This window comes from Thunnus thynnus, chromosome 11 (genome assembly GCF_963924715.1).
Source record: "Thunnus thynnus chromosome 11, fThuThy2.1, whole genome shotgun sequence".
Taxonomy (NCBI): domain Eukaryota; kingdom Metazoa; phylum Chordata; class Actinopteri; order Scombriformes; family Scombridae; genus Thunnus; species Thunnus thynnus.
In genome coordinates this window covers 18,242,810-18,267,028 of record NC_089527.1, presented here as the reverse complement: position 1 = coordinate 18,267,028, position 24,219 = coordinate 18,242,810, and the positions used below count along the sequence as shown (strand labels likewise).

Sequence of the window (24,219 nt, the reverse complement as noted above, 5' to 3'; positions counted from 1 at the left end):
TAATTCATCTCATATACGTTTGACAGTTAGTGCAACTGTTAGTGCAACTTTTTGTTGTTTTTTTCTCCAGTGCCAAATCCTTGCAGTGCAGACAGAGGTGGATGTGATCAGATCTGCGTTCTCAGTCACAGGAGTGACAATGGAGGACTGGGTTACCGCTGCAAATGTCGCATGGGCTATGACTTACATACTGATGGCAGGCGATGTTTGGGTAAGAGAAGATAATAGACCTTAATGTGTGTCTTGTGTAAACTTATACTGAATTTAATAGCTTAGCCCAAATTCACATGTGCAGCAACAGTGTTTTTATCTCATTCTTTTGTGCTATGATGTTTTTGTGTGGCTGAATATCTTTGGCATATGATCTTCTGGTTTCCTATTTTCAGCTGTGAGGCAGTTTCTGCTGTTCTCTAGCCAGCTGGCTGTGAGGGGGATCCCCTTTAACCTCTCTACTCAGGAAGACATCATCCTACCAGTCACTGGATCACCATCCTACTTTGTTGGGGTGGATTTTAGCGCTGAAGACGATGCTATCTTCTTCTCAGACACATCCAAAGATATTATCTACAAACAGAAAGTGGATGGGACTGGTGAGCATTTTCTCTGTTGATGTAGCTGAACTGTTTAAAATGCCCTTGTTACTCTTCATATGCACAGCATAACAATAGTAATATTGTAATAATATTAGGAATAGGTTTGCATTTCCACCACATCTGAGGAACCAAGTAGATCATTCAAATTAGAACCATGTGGAATTTAAAAAGATGGCAGCATTTAGAGACACAGTATTAACACATGAGGAAACAACAACACAGATTTGTCCTGTTCTTTGTATTAACTGCTGCATGAGTCTCTACGGTATAACATTTGTTGAGTGTTTGATTGTTAATTATTTCTGCTACATAATCACTGTGAAACAATCAGAAAAAAACATTTTATTTCTCTCATTCAGAGGCTTTTTTCTCTCTACCGCCACTCCCTCTCTTCATTCACTTGCTAAAATGAATGAGGATGAGGAAATGCAGATAGAGGAACTGAGTTCCTCAAAAGGTTTTTAGTACCTGGGGAAAGTTCCTGCAATCGAAACACAGCTATGCTGTTGAGTATGAAAAACTATCAGCAGCTAATATGTTTCAGTGTTTTCCACTGTGCTTACATCCTTGGATAATGTCTTTCCTAGCAGAGAGCTCTACCATGTGATCTGGCCAGGCTTATACAGGGAGTTAAGGGGGTGCCTGATGGGGCCGACTGGTACTACGGGGGAGGGAATGGACAGTGGAAAATGGATCCTATGATCAGCTAACATCTCAAACTAATGAACTGAGAATGAGTAGGACAGACTAATAAAGAATGTTTAACCAAGCTGTTTTAATATTTAGCTTTTAACCTATCATCCAAGAAGTTGAAGTAGTTACAAATGTGATAATCCACGAGAAGTCACACCACACAATAAAAAGACACCGCTGCTCTGATCAGAGATGTTGTTTTTGGAGCAGCTCTAGTTTTTTCTGTCCGGTCCACATGGGGAAAATGCAAGCTGACAGCCTATTTATTTAAATGTGTTCCTCTTTCATCTCTGTGTTAAACGGTGGTCTGACTTCTTTGATCTGCACAGGCAGGGAGGTACTGGCAGCCAATAGAGTGGATGGAGTGGAGGACCTGGCTTACGACTGGATTTCAAAAAACCTCTACTGGACTGACCCGCGATACAGGAGCATATCTGTCATGAAGCTAGCTGATAAGTCCAGGAGGGCTATCATACAAAACCTCAACAATCCGAGGGCCATCGTGGTGCATCCTCTCATTGGGTAAATCAAGATGAGCAGATAATGCAGGGTCTACTATACTAACTAACTAACTATAAAACTGCGCTTTGTGGGTACTTAGGGATTCAGTGGGACACAGATAGACAGTATCATAATACTGCCCCAATATATATGAACTAAAGAGCTTCATGTTCACTGAATGTTCTCCATTGATTAAACATTTATCAGTAAAATATATTTTTTTAAATATTTAAAGTGCTTAAAATTACACAAGAGCTATTTATTATTTAGCTGTTGATAATATAATTCAGGTATTTGTAGCTTGTTTTGCTAGTAATGATAGTGAAGCTTTTATAGAACTAAGCATGCATGTCAGGTTACACACCTTAAGAGGTGCTCACCCATTTCCTCAAATTAAGCCCCCACCTGATAGAAAGAATCCTTATTTAGAACAAGCTGTTATTTCCAATAGCCTCAAAGTCATAAGGCCTCTGTGTCCAACAGCAGAGATTAGTTCAGCGTGAAGGGCAGTATTGTAGTGAACACTAAGAGGTGGGCTTAAACAGAAATCTCTACAATATTCCAGTATCCAAAATACTGTGTACATTAAGTTATAAAGTAGTTTTTCTAAAATATAGTTTTTGTTACCCAGGTAGATGTTTATTGTATATTTTTTAATGGGATTTTAATGGTTTATTTTTCTCTTGCAGGTATATTTTTTGGACGGACTGGTATCGGCCAGCAAAGATTATGAGGGCTTGGGGTGACGGATCACATGCCCTGTCTATTGTAAACACTACCCTTGGCTGGCCAAATGGCCTAGCTATTGACTGGAGGTGAGCCAAACGTCCTACAGCCACGCGCCTAAAAAGAATAGTCCCTTGATTTTGATCCCTCCCCCTTGCAGTAATATTGTGACTATGTTTATTTTAAACCCTTGCCTCTACTTTGATCTCCACCCAGCTCAATGCGTCTGTATTGGGTGGATGCCTTCTTTGACAAAATTGAGCACAGCAATTTTGATGGACAGAACAGACTTTCTTTGGACCGCATAACCCAGATCTCCCATCCATTTGGCCTCACCATTTTTGAAGGTAATAAGTCTTGGCATAAACAACTGCTTCTCTATAAAGTTCCAGTACAGGAAAAAAATATTTGATCTAAATTAAGATGGAGTTCATTTCACTGGCATTCACTTGAACTGTGGTTTGTCATTCATGTCGAAAGAGCAATTACTGTTACCAGGATTTGATGAAAGATGAAGTAAGTGAGGTTATGTTCTGTTGCTCCTGTCCCATGAAGGCTATGCATATTTCACTGACTGGCGCCTGGGTGGCATTGTACGTGTGCGAAAGACCGATGGTGGGGAGATGGTCATTATCAGAAGAGGAATCAGCCACATCATGCATGTCAAGTCTTTTAACTCCAACTCTCAGATTGGTTAGTAGCTTTATTCACGGCTCTTTTCACTCCACTATTCATTGGACTTCTCAGTCATATTCCTCGTAATTACACTCCACTCCCCTTCTCAGGTTCCAACTTCTGCAACAGACCGACAAATCCTAATGGAGACTGTAGCCACTTCTGCTTCCCAGCACCCGACTCACAGAGGGTGTGTGGCTGTCCGTATGGCATGAAGCTGTCGCCCAACCAGCGGACGTGTGTGGAGGACCCTTCCAGTGAGCCCCCCACGCTGCAGTGCGGAGCCAACTCCTTCTCCTGTGGCAACGGCAAATGTGTCCCAAACAGCTACAGATGCGATGGTGTTGACGACTGCCATGACAACAGTGATGAAGTCAACTGTGGAATTAACAGTAATGCTTTCTTTTTTGTAAATCTAGTTTATTATACTGGCCAGGCCTGACCAGAGCAAAAAAAATAGTTCATGCCACTGGGTTTTTTTAATCAGTTCGGTATTTAATCAAGATCACCATCTCTTTTTCTCAGACACCACTTGTTCCCCCTCTGCATTCACCTGTGCCAATCAGCGTTGTGTGCCTGCAAGATGGCGCTGTGATGGGCACAATGACTGTTTTGATAACAGTGATGAGAACAATTGCCCTACACGGGTGCCTGGAACGTGCACTGCCAATCAATTTACCTGTGCCAACCACCGCTGCATCCCAAATACCTGGCGTTGTGACACTGATAATGACTGTGGGGACAGTTCAGATGAAGCTGACTGCCGTGAGTATCCCCATAAGCAGAAAATGGGCAAACAATTAGCCCATATTTGAGTGGAAAGTTAATACAATTATAAAAAAAAAAGACTACAAATAAGTTGACATACATATCATTAATGTATGATGAGTTTGTTCAATATGCCTTGAAGTATTTTTAATGCACAGTTTTTGATAATTGTATATGCAACTAGATGGCCTTAAATTACAGATAAAGTGTTTAAAAAATCACCCAATATATAATTAGTGGATAAATCAGTCAAACTTAAGTATAAATTAAGAATAAATGTATATATATGCCAGGTTCCCTAACAGGAAAGTGAAATTATTCAAAAAGCTATGATGTATGGCTGTACTGTACTGAAGCTACTGTGGACACAATGGAACACAGTTGACATTTATTAGCTTCTTATAGAAGCATTGTTTTTGTTCTTCTAAAAAACTTTAAACTAAGACTTGTAAAGTTTTGTTTTTATTAGCCCAGGAAAGTTTGGAATTTAGCTCACAGGCTCATTGTGGTCTAACAATTTTTGTTGACAGATCTGAGTAGCACATGCCATCCAGGCCAGTTTCAGTGTCCAGACCACCGCTGCATAGACCCCAACTTTGTCTGTGATGGGGACAGGGACTGTGTGGACGGAGCAGATGAGCAAGGATGCAGTGAGTGCCTTTCTGGATTACAGTTTTCCCTGGACACATAAACAGTATAGTTACTTGTCTGGTGTGTTTCATGTTAGAAAGAAAATAATTCCTCTTGTATTCATAAAAGTATCAAAATCTGTTGAGATTGCTGATCAGATTCCTTTGCATCAGGTTCATGACCATGTAGACTTACCTATTACTTAACTGTAAACTAGTTTCAGCCTAGCCTCTAATTGTGAGATGCTATGGCTTAGAGATTTCCAAATTAAGAATTAATAAATTCAGTCATTCATTCATGCATTCATTCATACATTCAGTGACACAAATATTTTTGCCAGCTAAAAGTTGTAGAGGTCAATTGAAAGCTGTGTAATATTCAACAAGCATGTGCTAAGCTTCTTAGTTTATTGATCTCATTACCTGTGTTGCACAACACTTGAGCTCAACATACATACACAATAACAGAAATATTGAACATCAGCTTTAACATACTCAACTGGATTTTTCAGTCTACAACTGCACTGTGAATGAGTTCAAGTGCTCCAATGGTCACCAGTGTATCAACTCCTACTACCGCTGTGATGGAGTCTTTGATTGCAGTGATCGCTCAGATGAGCAAAGCTGTCGTAAGTATTTAAATACTTCCATTGGTCACAGGTCATATTATTGAAGCATTACATAGTCTTCCATAATTATGTACAAGTTTTCTAATATAAAATTGTTTAATTTAAATTTAATATACATTATTTGGGTTTGCTAACATGATGTTTGTGGTGTTTCCTAATCTATCTCAGCTACCAGGTTCCCAGGGATGTGCCATCATGAGAGTGAGTTCCAGTGTCAGTCAGACGGGAGTTGTGTCCCTTCTACCTGGGAATGTGATGGTCATCCAGACTGTGAGGATGGCAGCGACGAACACCACGCCTGCCCGCCTCACACCTGCCCCTCCTCACTCTTCCGCTGTGACAATGGAAACTGTGTGTTACGCAGTTGGATTTGTGATGGGGACAATGACTGCAGGGACATGAGTGATGAAAGAGAATGTCCCACGCCGCCTTTCCGATGTCCAAGCTGGCAGTGGCAGTGCCCTGGCCACAGTCTGTGCATCAACCTCACCACTGTGTGTGACAACACCCCTGACTGCCCCAATGGCGCTGACGAGTCTCCACTCTGCAGTAAGTCTGTTCTCGGCTTTTGTAATCTTTATCAACCTGGAACATGTTCCTTATCTATCAGAAAGGAAGGGCATAATTTCACAAAGAAATGTGTTGAAGGATATCTGTATGTCTTTGGATTCTTGTGTTAAAATCATGCATGTGTATGATTTGACCTGTATTAACCTGAAAATGATCTGTGATTTTCCTTTCTTGCCTTTCTCAAAACTTTCAGACGAGCGTTTGCCAGGTAGGAACGAACTCTCAATCATTGGTAGAAATTCTGCAAGTAGATTTGATTCATTTTCAACAAACATAGTATCACCATTAATCATTTTAATATCCATTCATTTGTTTCAAGACAAAAGGAAAATTTGGTTGTTAGTAAAGCATGTGTGGTAAATGTAGCAATTATGTGCCACAAACATAGATAAAAAATAGTTCTGACTCAGAGTAGCAACTCTAAAGACTTCATCTTTAGTGTTCATCATTTAAACATTAGAGAATTCATATGAATGGCATAATTTATTAGATGTCTTATTTTTGTTGTGTAAGTTATAATTTACTTGATTTAATTTATCATTTGCATTTGTTGGTCCTGATTTGCTCTTTTCCTGCTTCCAACTCAGATCAGGAAAGCTGTTCCGACAACAACGCCGGCTGCACCCACGGTTGTATCCAAGGGCCTTTTGGGGCCCAGTGCACATGCCCTGTGGGTTATCAACTGAGTAATGACTCCAAAACCTGTGAGGATATAGATGAATGTAATCCCCCTGGACTATGTAGCCAGGAGTGCTTTAATGAGAGAGGCTCTTTCCGCTGCCACTGCCAGGATGGTTACACTCTTGAAGCAGACCAGCGTACCTGCAAGGCCTCAGGTGAGGGGGGGATATTCCCAAAACCTTGTTATTTACACCCTTCAAATTCATAATGCTGTAAAAAAGGAAATATTATTACTCCAACAGTGATTTGGATGTCAAGACGACTTACCTATACAGCACAAATCTCAGCTTTCTTCACTCTGCTGGCTGGTGGGCAGGAATGAACTATGATAAAGGGGGAGTTTGGCCCCCACACTGCGAGACTGACACACTGTCTTTCTTCTCCCTTGTCTCTCCTTGCTCCTCTGATTTCTTTAGATAAGACAAATAACATATATGTCACTCAGTGGTCATCACTGGTGTAATTAGGACATAATCACCAACAAAGGGCTGTTTATGGGGAGCGTGCCTGACATGAGCTCCTCTTCCACAGAGATAACCCACTGAAAGGCTCTGTAGTACAATCGGTCATTATTTGGACAAAAGTGCATTCCCTAAGGATTGTCATTTGAGGAAGGTCTATTTAACAGTCCAGTTGTATAGTTTTGGAAGACATGCAAAAGCTGATAAGTGCTCCTGTTAGCATAAGAATGAGAAATAAGTAACAGAGATTTGATGCCTGTTTACAGATTCTCGTCAGGCATTCTTGTTAGTGGCCAGTCGGAATCAGATTGTGCAAGATGACATAACAACTCAGCCCAACGTGGTTCGCTCGCTGGTCCGGGATGGACGCAACATTGTGGCCATTGATTTTGACTCAGTCACTGACCGTGTGTACTGGTCCGACACAAGCCAGGACAGAATCTGGAGCGCACACAAAAATGGCAGTGATAGAACTGTGGTGAGTTTGGTTTGTCACTACAGACATATTGCAAATAAAATTTGTGTTAATTTTTGTATGTTTATTTCCTGCTTTACATGTATTGTCATTGTCACCAGTAGACATATTTAGCTAAGATTAAGTCTCTTGTGGACAGATATTTGACAGTGGAGTGACCGTGACAGAGAGCCTTGCAGTGGACTGGGTGGGCAGGAACCTGTACTGGACTGACTACATCCTGGAGACTGTTGAAGTGTCTAAACTGGACGGCACCCACCGCACTGTGTTAGTCAGTGAAAATGTCACTAACCCTCGAGGCCTGGTGCTGGACCCAAGGGACAGGTCAGAGAGACAAGTTTGTTTTAGACCTACTGTAGTCTTGGAATATAATACATGTTGTGGTCTCTGCTTGTCATTGTCTAAGTAGTTGATGTTAAAAGAAGAACATTTGTTTTGCAGTGCTCACCTGATGTTTTGGACTGACTGGGGGAGGAACCCCCGCATTGAGAGGGCCAGTATGGATGGGAAAGCAAGGACCGTTATCATAAGTAACAAACTGTACTGGCCCAATGGTCTTACTCTAGACTATCCAAACAATTTGTTGTACTTTGCTGATGCCTACTTGGATTTCATTGACTACTGCGATTATAACGGCAACAACAGGAAGCAAGTTCTGGCCAGTGACCTGGTGAGTGTATGAGAAGGCAGGCTTTATTCTGAATTATATTTTGAAATATTATTAATGTGATTAAGTACATCTAAAAGTGAACAGAGCACAAACCATTTTCTTTTGAATAACATGTGTAAGACACTTTTTTTTTCTTTTGTTACTCTCTGTGAAAAGGTACTGCAACATCCCCACGCAATTACCATTTTTGAGGATTTTGTGTATTGGACCGACAGATACATCAACCGCGTGATGCGAGCCCATAAGTGGCATGGGGAGAACCAGACAGTGATGCTGTTCAACCTCCCTCAGCCCATGGGTCTGGTGGCAGTACACCCAGCCAGGCAGCCGGCAGGTATGGCAAAGATTAAGCTTAATTGGTTTGACAATTCTTGTATATGAATAATGTGGTGCCTCTATGCAGTAGGTCCGCTGTTTTGTAATTACTTTTCAGAATAATCCTAATGAACTTGTAAAATTGGTTTTGCTAATTCTAGTCTTTTGTGTGTGCATGTGCACTTCTCTGCACACTTTTGTGTGTGATTTTACAACTTGTAGGTATAAATCACTGCTCCAGGAGCCCCTGTACTCATATCTGCCTGCTTTCGGCTGTGGGACCGAGTTACTACTCGTGCGCCTGCCCCTCAGGCTGGACATTGGCAGCAGACCAAATCACCTGCACCAGAGGTATGCATCCTGCCAAATGGAGGAAAACACTCATCACCCTGTTTGATGAAAAAGGAAGTCGGGTCAGATGCAGTTGATAAGTTGGTATATTCATAAGGCATTCGTCTTAGCTGTGGTTATTGTTGTATAAGCAAACCTGTCTTTGCAGAAATGATGGTTCTTGCACACTTTATTTGCAGCCATCTCAGTGTTGGTAGGAGGAGAAATCTTTGAAAATGCTAAACTTGTTTTATAGATCAATCCAAGTATTTTTCATCAGTCTCCCATTTAGATTCTCTTGTAAACTGCTGTTCCAGTCATAAATATTAAGAATCATATAAGCGTGTCTTCCAAGGTCTTAAGAAGACAAGGGACCTTTAATTCAAAGTCCAGAGGGTCCCCTTTAGGTCTACAGCTTAACTCATCTCAGGTTTCAGCCAAGCAGAACACAGTCTCCCCCTGAGGCCAACGATTATCCAAGAATGAAAATGCCCCACAACCATTCATCGATTCTAATCTCTGATGACGAAGCAAATCAGATTGTGGAACAAACTTTCACCAGTCAATCCTCTTTATAGATAAAGGCCTGTTAATTTAGGATTCCTAATTTGCACCAGATATTATACACTGAAAGCAACTTTTAGTTTTGGATTACTGTGGTCTAAATCTACATTCAGGAAGCATGCTTTCCTGGCTCTGTTTCACATTTAGTTTATGATCACTTCTCCAGAAAAATAAAAAGTTCTAGAGTAAGATTATTGAGTTAAAAAATACAAGACTCAAAGATTTAGCTTGTGTTTGTCATTTGTAATTGTATTTTTATTTATTGCGTGCCTCTTCAATATCTTTTTTACTTTTAGTTGAGGATCCTTTCCTGGTGGTTGTGAGAGACAGCATCATCTATGGCATTTCCTTGAACCCAGATGACAAGAGTAACGATGCCATGGTCCCTGTTGCTGGGCTTCAGAACGGCTATGATGTTGACTTTGATGACAGCGAACAGACCATCTATTGGGTAGAGCACCCAGTAAGTCACTGTCCGGAAACAATATTCCCAGTTTCTTAGTTCTTCTTCTGTTTTCCCAACCTAATACAGTAAACATAGAACTCATGTACGGTGCAGAGGTGCATCGCTTCAAGACATACTAGAGACATACAGTACATGTAACTGTACATGTCAGAGTTTATTTCAGAACTTATTTATTCAGTTTTACTTACTATAAAAACTAAAAAAATGCCTGAAAAACAAAACACAAGATTGACTCTAGACATCTACATTCAGCAGTGGTCAAGATTGATCTGTCTTCCTTTGTCTCCCAGGGTGAGATCCACAGGGTGAAGTCAGATGGTACTAACAGGACAGAGTTTGCCCCTGCAGCCATTCTGGGCTCCCCTGTCGGCCTGGCCTTGGACTGGATGACGGAGAATTTGTATTACACCAATCCAGCTACACAGTCTATTGAGGTGAGATAAATAATACTTAATCCTGTTGTTGTTTTTTCCAGTTATTTTTGACTTTGGTATCTCAATGAATTATTTTTTTGTATTGTAATTGCACTTGTAATAGGTAAACAGGGTACAACAGTTGCACGTGTTTGTGTTTGTACTTGGCCAGGTTTTGAAGTTGAGAGGTGAGGTACAGTACCGGAAAACTCTAATCACAAATAACGGCTCTCCAACTGGTGCTGGCAGTCCTGTTGGCATTGCAGTGGACCCAGCACGTGGGTAAGCCCCTTTTAACACAGTCCTGGCACAGACACTCATCCCCACAGCTACTGAGCTTTAACAGCCTCCTCATCGCCATCTGCTCTGCCTCTAGAGAGAACTCGACCAGTGTTACTGAATACTGTGGTGCACTCCGAATCCCCAGCAACACACAATAGTGTACAATCAAGAAACAAGAAAGATTTTTAAGCCACCCCTTCTCACTCTAATGTGAAAAATTTGACACTCTGTCTCTGATTTTGGTGATTCAATGATGTGATGTCATGTATGATGTGGTCCCCTGTGTGTTGAGAGAAATCTCTGAAAAACTCACTGAAAAACTTTTAAAGGTTGCAGCAGATCAGAAAACACCTTTTTGTTGAAGAAAAGGCAAGGCTGCTTTTCTTAGGTTCTAATAAGGTTAAAATTTTGAAATGAAAGGTTATAACCAAACAGTGACATTTTGTATTTCTTTTTTGCGACTATTAAAAAGTAATAAGCATAGCAGTCCATGACCAATTTGTAAATGTTTGAAACAAATACTGACCTACAATCTTGCATGTTTTTCAAGCAAACTATACTGGACGGATCAAGGAACAGAGAGCGGCATTCCTGCCAAGGTGGCATCTGCAGACATGGATGGCTTAAACCCTGTCACCTTGTTCACCAACAACCTAGATCACATTGAGTTCCTCACTGTGGACATTCGAGAGAACAAGCTGTACTGGGCTGTTACAAGCACTGGCGTGGTTGGTCTTCACTTAATTAGCTCTCAAAGATCATTATTTGTTCTTTCTGTAGAGTTCTGACAAATATGTAACTTAATGTGAATATTGGTAATTGAATAAAATACAAATATTGTATTTGACTGCCTGTCTGGTATTGAATCTCAACAGATTGAGCGTGGTGATCCAGATGGGAGTAACCGCATCACTATAGTGACAGGCCTGTCTCACCCCTGGGGTGTGGCTGTCCATGAAAACTACCTCTACTTCACCGACCGTGACTTTGAGGTCATAGAGCGTGTGGACAAGTCCACAGGTGCCAACAAGGTTGTGCTGCGAGACAACGTATCTGGACTCAGAGTTCTAAAAGTTCATTATCGAGAGAGTGAGTAATGCAAGGACACATCATCGTCATCGTCATCAGAAAGAAAAGCAGAGTTCTCATTCATGGTTTTTGGCTTGTTGCTGTTTGTCACACTGTGTTCTCTTCATACGCTTAGCCTCCGCAGGTACATCCAATGGCTGCACGAACAACATGGGCGTGTGTGAGCAGCTCTGCCTGCCTCGGCCGCAGGGTTTGTTTTCTTGTGCGTGTGCCACAGGTTTTAAACTCAATGCTGACAACAGGACCTGCGTTCCCTACCAGTCTTACGTCGTCATCTCTACTCTGTCTGCTATCAAAGGCTTCAGTCTCGAAGGGGAAGACCACTCTGAGGCCATGGTGCCTGTGGCTGGAAGAGGTCAGTGTTTCTTAATACTGTTTGTTGCATAAATTATGTAATAAGCTAAATCCAAATGTTGACTTAACTCAGTTTAGGTGAAATAATGAACTGAATAACAGACTGACGGAGTAACTGAATGTCAAATGTTCAACTTATGGTTAAATAATGAGTCTAATGAGTGCATTATGCTCTTTCAGGCCGTAATGCTTTACACGTTGATGTGCACATGGCTTCTGGTTTCATCTACTGGTGTGACTTCAGCAGCACTGTGGGGATACAGAATGGGGTCAGACGGATCAAGCCAGATGGCTCAGGATTACGTAGCATAGTAACATCTGGAATAGGACGCAACGGGATACGAGGCATTGCTGTGGACTGGGCTGCAGGTATGCTGTTGTGTTCATTGAGGTTTATGGTTTGTTTAACTACCGTACTTAAGACAATTAATACAATTAGTGACAATTAAGTCACTACAGCAAACTAAACTGTCATTTTAGTTTTCACTTACATACCTGTAACACTTTAGAGGGACGTTCATGGTCACTTTTTATGGGGTGTTGTTTCTGAAATAGATGTAGATTAAGTTCACCACCATCAAAGCATCTTATCCTTACATATAGATAGACAGATACATCTGTTACATCTGTTGTTTTCAACACAAGACTAAGAGCATAAATGTCAATAATTAATTTTGTTGGGAAGTGTATACGGCCTATAAGATAATCACATGATAAAGTTTAAGTTTATTGTGTGCTAATTTTACTTTCTTATTTTTGTTTCTTTTATATTCTGTTTATCTCTATTCTATGTATTTTACCTGCTGACTCATGTTGTTAATGCCTCTACATCAACCTAATTTTCTCACCACAATTAGGGGATTTATTTTGTCTGACTAAACACACTGGTTGTAATCTCTTGATGTAAATCAGAAAACTAAAATAGAGCCTGACTAATCTGAACTTGCTTCGTGATACAGCCCGCAGGCAGCAGACTGCCTGGTAGCGTTAAAGTTAAGGAGCTTTATCACAGTGCTGAACTCAGGACTGGAGATCAGTCCTGAGCAGGTGACAGGAGAGAAGATTTAACCAGTGAGTTTAGGAAAAGCAGAGACAGCAGAAGGCAGGAAAAGTAGTTTGCTTCCTACACATTCATAATTGCATTGCAGTGAGGACACAACAGAAAATCTGTGTTGTATTGATACTGTCATACTTTCGGCTTTCATAGTGCCCTATGATGTTTAGCAGTTTGTGAATGATGACTTCACTCTCCATGACAACAACATATGATAACATATGATGCCACTTAAAACACTGAGCTTACTGAATTCTGTCCTCAGGGAACCTTTATTTCACCAACGCCTTTCTGACTGAGACGTATGTGGAAGTGCTTCGCTTGAACACAACTTTCCGCAGGGTGTTGTTGAAGACCCAGGTGGACATGCCACGCCACATTGTGGTGGACCCCAGAAATAGATTCTTGTTCTGGGCCGACTATGGTCAGCACCCCAAAATTGAGCGAGCACTCTTGGATGGAACCAACCGCACAATTTTAGTGTCATTAGGGATTATCACTCCACGAGGTCTAGCTCTGGACTGGCAAACTGGCTATGTCTACTGGGTAGATGACTCCCTGGATATGATTGCCCGGATCAACTCTCAAGGAGGGGAGACAGAGATAGTCAGGTATGGCAGCCGCTACCCAACTCCTTATGGGATCACAGTGTTTGAGAATAGTATCCTTTGGGTGGACAGGAACCTCAAGAAGGTGTTCCAAGCAAGCAAAGAGCCTGGCAGGACAGAGCAGCCGGCTGTCATTAGAGATAACATCAACATGTTGAGGGACATAACCATCTTTGACCAGCGTGCCCAGCCGACTACAGCTCAGGAGCTTAACTACAACCCCTGTATGGAGGCCAATGGAGGCTGTGCCCACTTCTGCTTTGCCCTCCCAGGTTCTGGCTCAGGCAACCAGAACAAGAAATGCAGCTGCGCTTTTGGGAATCTTGCAGCAGATAACGAGAGCTGTGTGGTGTCGAGGGATGATTATCTCATCTACACTACTGAGAGCACGGTGCGCAGCTTACGCCTTGATCCCGAAGACCACGCACTGCCCTTCCCTGTGGTCAATGTGCCTCGTACCTCAGTGGCACTGGATTTTGACCTCACAGACAGAAGGATCTACTTCACACAAAGCTCAGGCGCAGGATCAAGCAAGATCAGCTACATCAGCCTGTCCTCTCCCACCTCGACTCCTGTAGTGGTGGCTTCAGGTAAGTTATACTTTGATATACACTTTAATTTGTTCCTCTTGGAGGTTTCATATGAATGTTGGAATTAATATCAGTGAAATTACTGATGTTGTTGTTGCTGTGTTTTTGTCAGATCTGGGGGCTCCTGATGGCATTGCGTATGACTGGATAAATAAAAGGATTTACTACAGTGACTATGTTAACCAGAGCATCAGCTCCATGTCAGTAGATGGCTCTCAGCGGACTATTATTGCCCATGTGACCAGGCCAAGGGCCATCATGTTGGATCCCTGCAGGGGGTAAGACAACAACACACTCTCTTTGTTCATTAGATTAAACCTGGCATGTAGATATGAATCTTTCCTTGTTCCACAGGTACATGTACTGGACAGACTGGGGAACCCATGCAAAGATTGAACGTGCTACCTTAGGTGGAAACTTCAGAACAGAGATTGTGAATAGCAGTCTGGTGTGGCCCAATGGACTGACCCTGGACTACGAAGAAGAGAGGCTGTACTGGGCAGATGCCAGCTTGTAAGATCAAAAAATTTACTATGGAGTAAAGCACTTAATTACGTCTCTCACATTGCCTTGTTACTCTAAATCACTGCTATGTTCATTCTTTTGTTCTGCCATCAGGCAGAAGATTGAGCGATGCTCTCTCACAGGGGCCAATCGGGAGGTTATCGTCAGCACAGCCATCTACCCCTTTGCTATGACCATGTTTGGGCAGTTCATTTATTGGACTGACTGGAACACGCGCAGCATCTACCGGGCCAATAAACATGACGGTTCTGACCAAAGGGTAATGATTCAGAACCTTCCATCTCGGCCAATGGATGTCCATGTTCTGGCCAGCAGGAAGCAGCGGCAGTGTGACAGCCCCTGTCAGCAGTTTAATGGAGGCTGCAGCCACATCTGCACACCAGGTACAAAGCACATTGTTATTGTTTATTAGCATAATATTACTTGGGTGCAGAAATAGAAAACCTCAACTAATTATAAACTGTTCTGTGAAATCTTATCTTTTTAGGACCCAATGGAGCTGAGTGTCAGTGTCCATCAGAGGGCCGCTGGTACCTGGCCGACAACAAGTATTGTATCCCTGATAATGGGACTCGTTGCCAACAAGGCCAGTTTACATGTATGAATGGCCGCTGTATTCGTGCCCAGTGGAAATGTGATAATGACAACGACTGTGGAGATGGCAGCGATGAGTTGGAGAGAGTCTGTGGTAGGGTGTCCTTAAATACAAGGAGCTTGAATTCTTGATGTTCTTTGTTTCTTTCTTCCTTCTTCCTTCTTTCTCTCTCATTTTGTTCTGAAATTAAGTAATCTAAAATCTCTCTGTCACAGTGGTCCCCATAGAAGCCTTAGTCCTCCTGAATAAGTGAATCAGAACTCTCTTTTCTGTGAACTGCAATACTTGATATTTTTCCTAATTTTACGAATACTAACAAATTCTATCTTTCACTTTAACACCTTTCTTTCTAAGGACCAAAGACTGATTTCAACTCTGTGGGTGTGTATGCTTGCACTTTATGATTTCATCTCCATGATTAAGCTCCTAGTCCTTGAATAATAACACAAATCAACACTAACATGTGAATGAATATGCTTATATCTTTGCACGCAGTCCCACAGTTGCTGTCGTCCTTTATTGCCTTGTCAGGTAAAATGAGCTTCCACTGTATGTCTGTATAAGCCCCTTTTCTCGACCAGAGATCTGACCTGTCTTTGATTCTGATTGGCAGCCTTCCATACCTGTGAGCCGACAGTGTTCACTTGTGGCAATGGGCGCTGTGTGCCCTACCACTACCGCTGCGACCACTATGATGACTGTGGAGACAACAGTGACGAAGTGGGCTGTCTGTTTAGACCATGTGACCCCAACACAGAGTTCACATGCAACAATGGGCGCTGTATTGCTAAGGATTATGTTTGCAATGGAATCAACAACTGCTATGACAACGGCACTTCAGATGAGCAAAACTGCCGTGAGTATCCCGAGTTTGACACAGAAATTAAATGGAGGTAAATGATCACCACAGTTGCTCATAGTAAATACTGTATGTCCTCCTTTATGATGATCTCAGCTGAGAGAACCTGTCAGCCAGAACACACAAAGTGTCAGTCAACCAACATTTGCATCCCACGTTCATATCTGTGTGATGGAGACAATGACTGTGGGGATATGAGTGATGAGAGCCCTACACACTGTGGTGAGTTCAACAGCAGCTTCTATCAAAGCAAAATCATGTTTCCTCTATTTTAGTTTCTTATTTATATTTTCTGTCATTCTACTAATCATATTTTTCTCATGTAGTCATAACCATGAATAAGACTTTTTCCCAGCATAGCATAAAAAAGTAAAAAATAATAATGGCTGCATTCCATTTAGGATTATAATTTCCAGGATCCTGGTATTATGCATGCTGACTCACTCTCATGGCTACTGGGAAATTCAAATGGAATTTACTCATTTTTAATACTATTTCTGGAGTTACATCAGTGCTTTTCCTGCTATGACAAGTCAAACCACCTGTTGTGAAAAAGGCCTACGGTCTAAAATCACAGTCATTCACTCATTCTTTATCCTCTACATAACAAACTCTAGTTAACTCCATAGTGAGTAGGAAATTGAGATTTCAGTTATTACTGACAGATCATACATTACATTAAGGGATCCTTAAAATGCTATATACACAATGTTTTTGTTCCATTGTGGAATACAATTTGTAAATTTCACACTGAGAATTCAAACACTCAAATGTAATAGCGGGATGTAAATGTAAGCCACATAGCAAACTGGGAGTGATTTTTAGCACTAGTTTTAAGGAAATAGCATACTGTAGTTCATACAGCCTCCCACAATCACCAGAAAATGATCCTTTACTAAATTAAAATGATTTTTTCAGTTGAAGAATGAAAAGTACATGTGTAAAATGCTGCAAAACAAACCAAAAAGTGCAACATCTTGTGTAGTTTGCATTTAATATTTTTAAATTACACTCACAGTGTTCTGAGTATATGAAATGTAGCAAATAAGGAACTCTAGGAAGTCTGCTCAATCCAGACAAAACAGTATTTTAATCTACCAAACGTTAGGAGGCCATTAGTCAAGAACAGATTAGTGTTTGCCTCACCCCCTCACCAGCATGTTAAGATTGACATACGAACAAAAAAAAAAGAAAAGTGACGTCATGCCTTTCTTCATCCTCTACATAGCTGCGTCCACATGTTCCCAGACTGAGTTCCGTTGCTCCAGCGGCCGCTGCATCCCCGCCCACTGGTACTGTGACGGAGGGGCTGACTGTGCTGACGGCTCTGACGAACCCCTCTCCTGCAGTGAGTGTCGCACAACTCTCTCACCCCCAGAACGGGCCTGCTGGCTTTGTGTGTCTGGGCCTCCCCCCGTTATCAGCTGCTTGGTTATTGTGTGTTTGTGTCTGTCCGCCAATCTGCATCTGTGTGCTGGTGTGAGAGAGTGCTGTGAGTGATGTAGCGGAGAGTGCGAGTCAGTGTTGTATTTCTTTGTTGACGATGTGGTCAGCCAGGCCTCCTATTGTGTGTTGCATTCCACTGTGGTGACGCCCCTCAGTGTCCTCTGACAAACAGCACCTCCCCCTCCCTTTGTCCACCAGGGGTTACAGAGCCTCACTTTGGCTTTTGTTTAGATAGCTCACCATGCATGGGAATGTGGAGTTGCCATGACTATTTTGAAAGCTTTGGCAGTGTTGTATTGTGCCTTGCCTATTAGTTAAAAAGCAGTGGGGGCAGTACCTGAGGTAATTGGCAATTACAAAAAGGAAAAAAGTCATTACAAAAAAGGATTAACATTTACATTGAATATAAATTAGTTGGTATAAGTTATTCAGTCACAGTACTGGAATTGCCTACCTGTAATATCTACAATTTAATGTTATTTGTCTCTGCAGCCACGCTGGTCAGAACCTGCAACACAGATCAGTTCCGCTGCGATGATGGCAGGTGCATTGCCTCATCCTGGATCTGTGATGGGGACAACGACTGTGGTGACATGAGTGACGAAGACCAGAGACACAATTGCGGTATGCATCCTTTTAGTGCCTCTTCTGTTCTCTATTTTTTCCTTCTTCTCTCTCAGTTTGTCTTTTTTCAACCTTTTCTGCATCTTCCCAGTTCTTTATCTCCTCCCCTTGTAGGCCATCCTCTTGTTCCCCACCACTCTGCTTTGCCCCCCCCCCGCTTCACTCATCCTCTCCTTATTCTGGACGCTGATGGATTAGGATACACACCACTGGGGAGTGTTATGTGGGGAGACACTGGTAGTCAGTGCCCAGCATCTTAGTCTCCTGTAGAAGGTCTCCAGTCCAAGGAACTGACATTCCTGATTTCTCCTGCCTCACTCGTTACTTTGTGCATGTCTCCTTTCTCTGGCTTCCTGGCTCAGGGTGGATCAAGACTCACCAGTGTGTGTGCTCCAACAATAAGATGCCTGAAGCTAAAACTTCAGCACTGCCTGAACCTCTGTAGGAGACTCACTTCAAACAATGTGGATCAATCACATTAGATGGATAAAGAATTTCAAGTCACGGCTGCATGTTTTGAAATACAGTTTGGAATGTTTGGATTGACAAAGACGCAGGTTGACACTGGGTCATCAAATCAACCGTGTGACTTTGTTTTTGTTTTGTTTTTTCAGCCAATCGCACATGTTCAAGTGCAGAGTTCACCTGTGTGAACAACCAACCACCTCAGCGGAAATGTATTCCTCGTGACTGGGTGTGTGACGGAGACGCAGACTGTGCGGATGCATTAGATGAGCATCAAAACTGCACGCGCAGATCATGTGGCATCAATGAGTTCACCTGTAGCAATGGCCTCTGCATACGCAGCTCTTACAGGTTAGAAAGAATTAACTCCTATAAAACATCATATATCACTAATCAGTCTTTCTGGCACTGTGAGTTAATTAGTTATGCCTTGTCATCCTAAATCAGGTGTGATCGGCGTAATGACTGTGGAGATAGCAGTGACGAGCAGGGCTGCACCTACCAGACGTGCCAGCAACACCAGTTCACCTGCCAGAACGGCCGCTGTGTGTCCCAGGACTTTGTCTGTGATGGGGACAATGACTGTGGGGATGAATCTGATGAGCTGGAGCACACGTGCCTCACACCAGCACCCACCTGCCCCCCTGGACAGTTCAGATGTGACAATGGACACTGTATCCTTCTGAGCCAGGTGTGCGACAGGAATGATGACTGCCCTGACAACAGCGACGAGAAGGGATGCGGTGAGTGCGACTCTGTTGTAAGAATTTTTCAGAAAAGTTAAAGTATTTATGTCATGAATAATATCCTTCTAGCCTTTCAGTGGCTTGAGTGTTTGTCTGCAGTCAGGTTTCTCCAGCTGGTGCATGCTCCCTCTAGGGGAGATATCAAAGAAGTGCTGGAAGTGGTGTGGGGAAAGACAGAGAAATGCAGCCACAAATTGTCACAAATTATCAATAAATGGTTGGATGACAATAACACAAAAATATGGGACAATTGAGCTGTGTGCACAATAATAATTCAGTAAAGAGGTAAAATCAGATGAATAGCAAATGACCAAAGAGAGTCTATAGATACAGTGTTTAGCATTCTCACCACAGAGATGGAATCAGTTTAACATACTGTGATTTTGATGCTGCTCACATTTGTAATTAAGGTATGAATTACCTTAAGACCCGCCAAAAAAATAGAAATAAATAATAAACACAAATAAAACACAACCAATTAGCTTGGTTCGCTTCCTTTAAGAATATTTTGTTCTGACAGGATCAAAGTGTTGTCTTTGCCGATGACTATAATAACACTGTTGCTGTTATGCTTCTCTGACTGAAGGTATCAATGAATGCACAGACCCATCCATCCACCGCTGCGATCACAACTGTACTGACACGCCCACCAGCTTCATCTGCACCTGTCGTCCTGGTTACCGTCTCATGTCCGACAGCAAAACGTGCGATGATGTCAACGAGTGCACAGAGACGCCGAGCGTGTGCAGCCAGGTGTGCGAGAACACTGTCGGCTCCTACGTCTGTAAGTGTGCCCCAGGATTCCTCCGAGAGCCGGACGGACGCAGCTGCCGTCAGAACAGCGACATCTCGCCTTATCTCATCTTCAGCAACCGTTATTACCTGAGGAACCTGTCAACAGACGGGCAAGCCTACTCTCTGATCCTGCAGGGCCTGACCAGTGTGGTGGCCATGGACTTTGATCGTGTCGACAAGCGTTTGTATTGGATTGATGTGAGCCGCAGAGTGATTGAGAGGATGTTCTTCAACGGTAGTAACAGAGAGGTGGTGGTCAATGGAGTTCTGCACGGGGAGGGCCTTGCAGTTGACTGGGTAGCGAGGAAACTCTACTGGGTGGACAGCTTCTTGGATTGCCTTAAAGTGTCTGAACTGGACGGTCGCTTTGTGAGGAAACTGGCTGAACACTGCGTCGATGCCAATAACACCTACTGCTTTGAAAACCCCAGAGCCATTGTGTTGCATCCTAAATATGGGTGGGTAGGAGGCAAGGAGGAGAAATCTCACAGTAAAGCCTGATTGATATATTGGCATGGCTAATGTTATTGGATTGGCTGCTATTATCACCAATATAGGCTTATCACAATATATCGGTATCACTGTAGTATATGTTCAGATATGCAGATATTCTAAAAGAGATTACAGTGTAATTCATTCCAATTAAATATGATTATATAGGCTGCATTATTATGTATATTTAAACTTACTTTCACTTAATTCAGTGTTATTATATTTATATTTATATTGGTAACGTGAGTTAATAATTTCCTAGATTAATAATAATTAATAATTAATTTCCTAGAAACTTAAAAACTAATACTACTACTACTGAAAAAAACTATGTAATTTGGTGCTGAGAATGCTTTAGTCAGGATTTAGTCAAGTTTATAAGTTCAATTTAAAGCCAAGTAAATAATTCATCATTAATTTATTGTTGGAAACTGTTGAATTGCATCCTTGCCTGCAAACAAATTTCACATTTTTGCAAATTCATCTGACCTGCTGCGCACTGACTGAAAGGTTACGCTAACAAGTGATAGTAATTAATTAACTGAACATGTATGAACTGAATGGTACCTATAACTAGGACCAAGTTATAGAGTTCTTTCCAGGAAATTAATAGGTAATTATTGACCTGTGAAGTAAAATTACTATTTAATTACTAGTTAAGGTAACTATTCAGCTGAAAAATATCCTGTCTCAGATATTCCTTTATTACAACTCTGAAATAACCACATTTGAAGGACATTTGTCAAAATGTAGTCGCAGTAGTAAAAAATTTAAAACGAAAGTCAAATACGGATCCTAGCATCTAAAAATTACGGTATCAGCCACTCTTACCCCATAATGAGTTGAATTATTGGTTTCTGTTCAGAACAGAAGTTTAGATTCTTTTTTTTCACATATACAGATACCATGTGATATAAAGTAATTTTCTTGCATCTCTTGTTAGATTTGTATACTGGACAGACTGGGGAGACAAAGCCTTTATAGGCCGCATTGGAATGGATGGATCCAACAAAGCAGCTATCATCACCACCAAGATAGAATGGCCTAATGGGGTCACGATTGACTACAGTAATGACAAGCTCTACTGGTCCGATGCACATCTGAACTACATTGAGTAAGTACATTAGTCAAGAAGTGGTTGCACTCTTTTATCTTACAACAAAGGCTGTGAGACTTGTAATTCTTTAACTTTTAATTCTCTTCTCAGGTACTCAGACCTGGATGGTCAACACAGACATGCAGTGTATGATGGAACTTTGCCTCACCCATTTGCCCTGACTGTGTTTGAGGAGACTGTATACTGGACTGACTGGAACACTCGCACAGTGGAAAAAGGCAACAAATATGACGGCTCTGGTCGTCAGGTCCTGGTTAATACCACACACAGACCGTTTGACATTCATGTATGCCATCCTTACAGGCAGCCTATTGGTGAGTTAAAACCTCAGAATCTTGTGTTCAAGAGCTTTTCGTAACCTCTATAATAACACTGTTACTTATTTTGAGATAATTGTTACTTATCTTTACATGTGCAGCTTCTTACATTGATTTAAGTACAGGTATTGACTACCAGCTGAACAATACCTGGCCTTTCAGCTATGGTAAATTGAGATCGTTTGACCCTCTGTGGCTCTTCCTCTGACAGTAAACAATCCCTGTGCGGTGAACAATGGAGGCTGCTCTCACCTATGCCTGATCAGTCATGGGGGGCGGGGACACATCTGTGAGTGCCCCGACCATTTCCTGACGGTCCAAATAGGAGGTGTGACGAGATGCCTTCCCATGTGCACCAGCACCCAGTACAGATGTGCTAACAATGAACGGTTTGTCACAATTTCTTCTTGTGGTCTTATTGTGTGATGTGTAACATTTTAAACATCTATATGATGTCAAACTGTGATACATTAGTGGAAGAACCATAAACAAATGAGAACACTACTTAATTTTCTGGCATCCGTCCATCATCTGTTATTTCAAGACACTGAAATAGTCTCATCACTCTGTGTATTGGAAAAACAGCGCACCCTGCTGTTTGTGATAATATAATCCACCAGATTGTTCATAAACAAAGTGCAGTGATGAGGGCAACCAAGGCTGCAAATCTTCTTTTCAGAGGTTTACATATATTTATGTAATCAAATTTATGTTTAAAAATGAAAAATGAATGTAGAAATAATTTACTTATGTCAAATGCTACACATGCTACATTTAACTTTTAAGCTCACTTATATTTTCACAGCCATGTCATAGTCATGTGGGATGAGTAATGAGTTTTGAATAGTTAAAGGGAGTTAAGGAGTTATTCTTTTAAAATGCTCTGCACTGCATTAGTCAACACATAAATTTTTTTTCCACATCTCGGGAAAAATCTCTGAACATTTTGGTTCTGCCTCTGCTTGAACAGTTGTATTCCCATCTGGTGGAAATGTGACGGTCAGAGGGACTGCAGAGACGGCTCAGATGAGCCCTCCACCTGCCCTACGCGCCACTGCAGGCTCGGCCAGTTTCAGTGCAACGATGGAAACTGCACCAGTCCGCACTTCCTGTGCAACAGCAACCGGGACTGCCATGACGGCTCAGATGAAGACCCTGTGCTGTGTGGTCAGTTGTGTTCTCTTAGCTTTCTCATTTTGATAACTATAATTAAAACTGACGTACGTTTACTTCCATTTATTTGTGTAATTTCTAACATGTCTGGGTTTCTTATGACCTCACGTTTGTAAAAATGTATCTCTGTCAACTGAGCGACTTGTCTTCCCTCCAGCTACACACCAGTGTGAAACCCACAAGTGGCAGTGTGCAAATAAGCAGTGTATCCCTGAGTCATGGCAGTGTGATGGTGAGGACGACTGTGGTGATCAGTCTGACGAGGACCCTGCCCACTGCTCCACCAGGACCTGTCGTCCCGGACAGTTCAAATGCCGCAATGGACGCTGCATCCCCCAGAGCTGGAAATGTGATGTTGATGATGACTGTGGTGATAACTCAGATGAACCGTTAGAAGAGTGCAGTAAGTAAAACACATTGGGGTCTGTGTCTTTCTCTGTTATTACGCTACCCAAGGCTCTTTCTTTTATTGTACAAGCAGTAAAGTTTTGACGCACTTTACATCCAAATCAGGATACACATTGTATCAAGCTAAACTTTAAGTTTGACACCTTTTTGGCAATCACTACCCATAGGTTTTGATGTATAAAAAAAGTCTTCTTTACTTGACACCTGTGTTTTTTTCTCCAAAGTGGGACCAGCATATCGATGTGACAATCACACAGAGTTTAGCTGCAGGACCAACTACCGATGTGTGCCCCTGTGGTCTGTATGCAACGGCCACAACGACTGCAGAGACCAAAGCGATGAGCAGGGCTGTGGTGAGTCTGGGACAAGCATCCTTTCAGACAGAGCTGAACCTCTGCTTATATCATGCAGGCAATTTTAATTATTATTAAATTATTCAGACCTTGAGTTAAAACATTCCAGGATGATCAAGTCGCATTTTTTCACTGATAGTAAGATGATTCCAGAGATCTCAAAGGATT

The 24,219-nt window shown here is 42.0% G+C and overlaps 1 protein-coding gene across 7 annotated transcripts in view; it reads left to right on the top strand.

Annotated features, from left to right (window-relative positions):
- The window catches only part of lrp2a (low density lipoprotein receptor-related protein 2a), a 51,312-nt gene that overhangs the window by 16,115 nt on the left and 10,978 nt on the right, over nucleotides 1-24,219 (top strand). For 2 of the 7 annotated variants that reach the window (XM_067603510.1, XM_067603508.1), the window contains exons 15-59: nucleotides 71-211; nucleotides 387-590; nucleotides 1,616-1,808; nucleotides 2,477-2,602; nucleotides 2,730-2,860; nucleotides 3,069-3,206; nucleotides 3,299-3,580; nucleotides 3,714-3,953; nucleotides 4,487-4,606; nucleotides 5,098-5,214; nucleotides 5,383-5,763; nucleotides 5,978-5,992; nucleotides 6,372-6,620; nucleotides 7,193-7,404; nucleotides 7,541-7,725; nucleotides 7,843-8,071; nucleotides 8,228-8,405; nucleotides 8,609-8,737; nucleotides 9,577-9,743; nucleotides 10,037-10,180; nucleotides 10,332-10,441; nucleotides 10,992-11,169; nucleotides 11,317-11,530; nucleotides 11,646-11,885; nucleotides 12,065-12,253; nucleotides 13,204-14,136; nucleotides 14,249-14,414; nucleotides 14,491-14,649; nucleotides 14,755-15,044; nucleotides 15,149-15,349; nucleotides 15,611-15,637; nucleotides 15,752-15,787; nucleotides 15,870-16,112; nucleotides 16,212-16,337; nucleotides 17,344-17,463; nucleotides 18,054-18,185; nucleotides 18,800-19,001; nucleotides 19,098-19,393; nucleotides 19,983-20,649; nucleotides 21,627-21,797; nucleotides 21,891-22,114; nucleotides 22,329-22,506; nucleotides 23,088-23,284; nucleotides 23,448-23,693; nucleotides 23,923-24,051. In XM_067603510.1, coding sequence (XP_067459611.1) covers nucleotides 71-211; nucleotides 387-590; nucleotides 1,616-1,808; nucleotides 2,477-2,602; nucleotides 2,730-2,860; nucleotides 3,069-3,206; nucleotides 3,299-3,580; nucleotides 3,714-3,953; nucleotides 4,487-4,606; nucleotides 5,098-5,214; nucleotides 5,383-5,763; nucleotides 5,978-5,992; nucleotides 6,372-6,620; nucleotides 7,193-7,404; nucleotides 7,541-7,725; nucleotides 7,843-8,071; nucleotides 8,228-8,405; nucleotides 8,609-8,737; nucleotides 9,577-9,743; nucleotides 10,037-10,180; nucleotides 10,332-10,441; nucleotides 10,992-11,169; nucleotides 11,317-11,530; nucleotides 11,646-11,885; nucleotides 12,065-12,253; nucleotides 13,204-14,136; nucleotides 14,249-14,414; nucleotides 14,491-14,649; nucleotides 14,755-15,044; nucleotides 15,149-15,349; nucleotides 15,611-15,637; nucleotides 15,752-15,787; nucleotides 15,870-16,112; nucleotides 16,212-16,337; nucleotides 17,344-17,463; nucleotides 18,054-18,185; nucleotides 18,800-19,001; nucleotides 19,098-19,393; nucleotides 19,983-20,649; nucleotides 21,627-21,797; nucleotides 21,891-22,114; nucleotides 22,329-22,506; nucleotides 23,088-23,284; nucleotides 23,448-23,693; nucleotides 23,923-24,051 — 9,255 coding nt within the window. The remainder of the gene's footprint in view (nucleotides 1-70; nucleotides 212-386; nucleotides 591-1,615; nucleotides 1,809-2,476; nucleotides 2,603-2,729; nucleotides 2,861-3,068; nucleotides 3,207-3,298; nucleotides 3,581-3,713; nucleotides 3,954-4,486; nucleotides 4,607-5,097; nucleotides 5,215-5,382; nucleotides 5,764-5,977; nucleotides 5,993-6,371; nucleotides 6,621-7,192; nucleotides 7,405-7,540; nucleotides 7,726-7,842; nucleotides 8,072-8,227; nucleotides 8,406-8,608; nucleotides 8,738-9,576; nucleotides 9,744-10,036; nucleotides 10,181-10,331; nucleotides 10,442-10,991; nucleotides 11,170-11,316; nucleotides 11,531-11,645; nucleotides 11,886-12,064; nucleotides 12,254-13,203; nucleotides 14,137-14,248; nucleotides 14,415-14,490; nucleotides 14,650-14,754; nucleotides 15,045-15,148; nucleotides 15,350-15,610; nucleotides 15,638-15,751; nucleotides 15,788-15,869; nucleotides 16,113-16,211; nucleotides 16,338-17,343; nucleotides 17,464-18,053; nucleotides 18,186-18,799; nucleotides 19,002-19,097; nucleotides 19,394-19,982; nucleotides 20,650-21,626; nucleotides 21,798-21,890; nucleotides 22,115-22,328; nucleotides 22,507-23,087; nucleotides 23,285-23,447; nucleotides 23,694-23,922; nucleotides 24,052-24,219) is intronic. The other 5 variants (XM_067603515.1, XM_067603514.1, XM_067603509.1 and 2 more) reach the window with 4 other exon arrangements.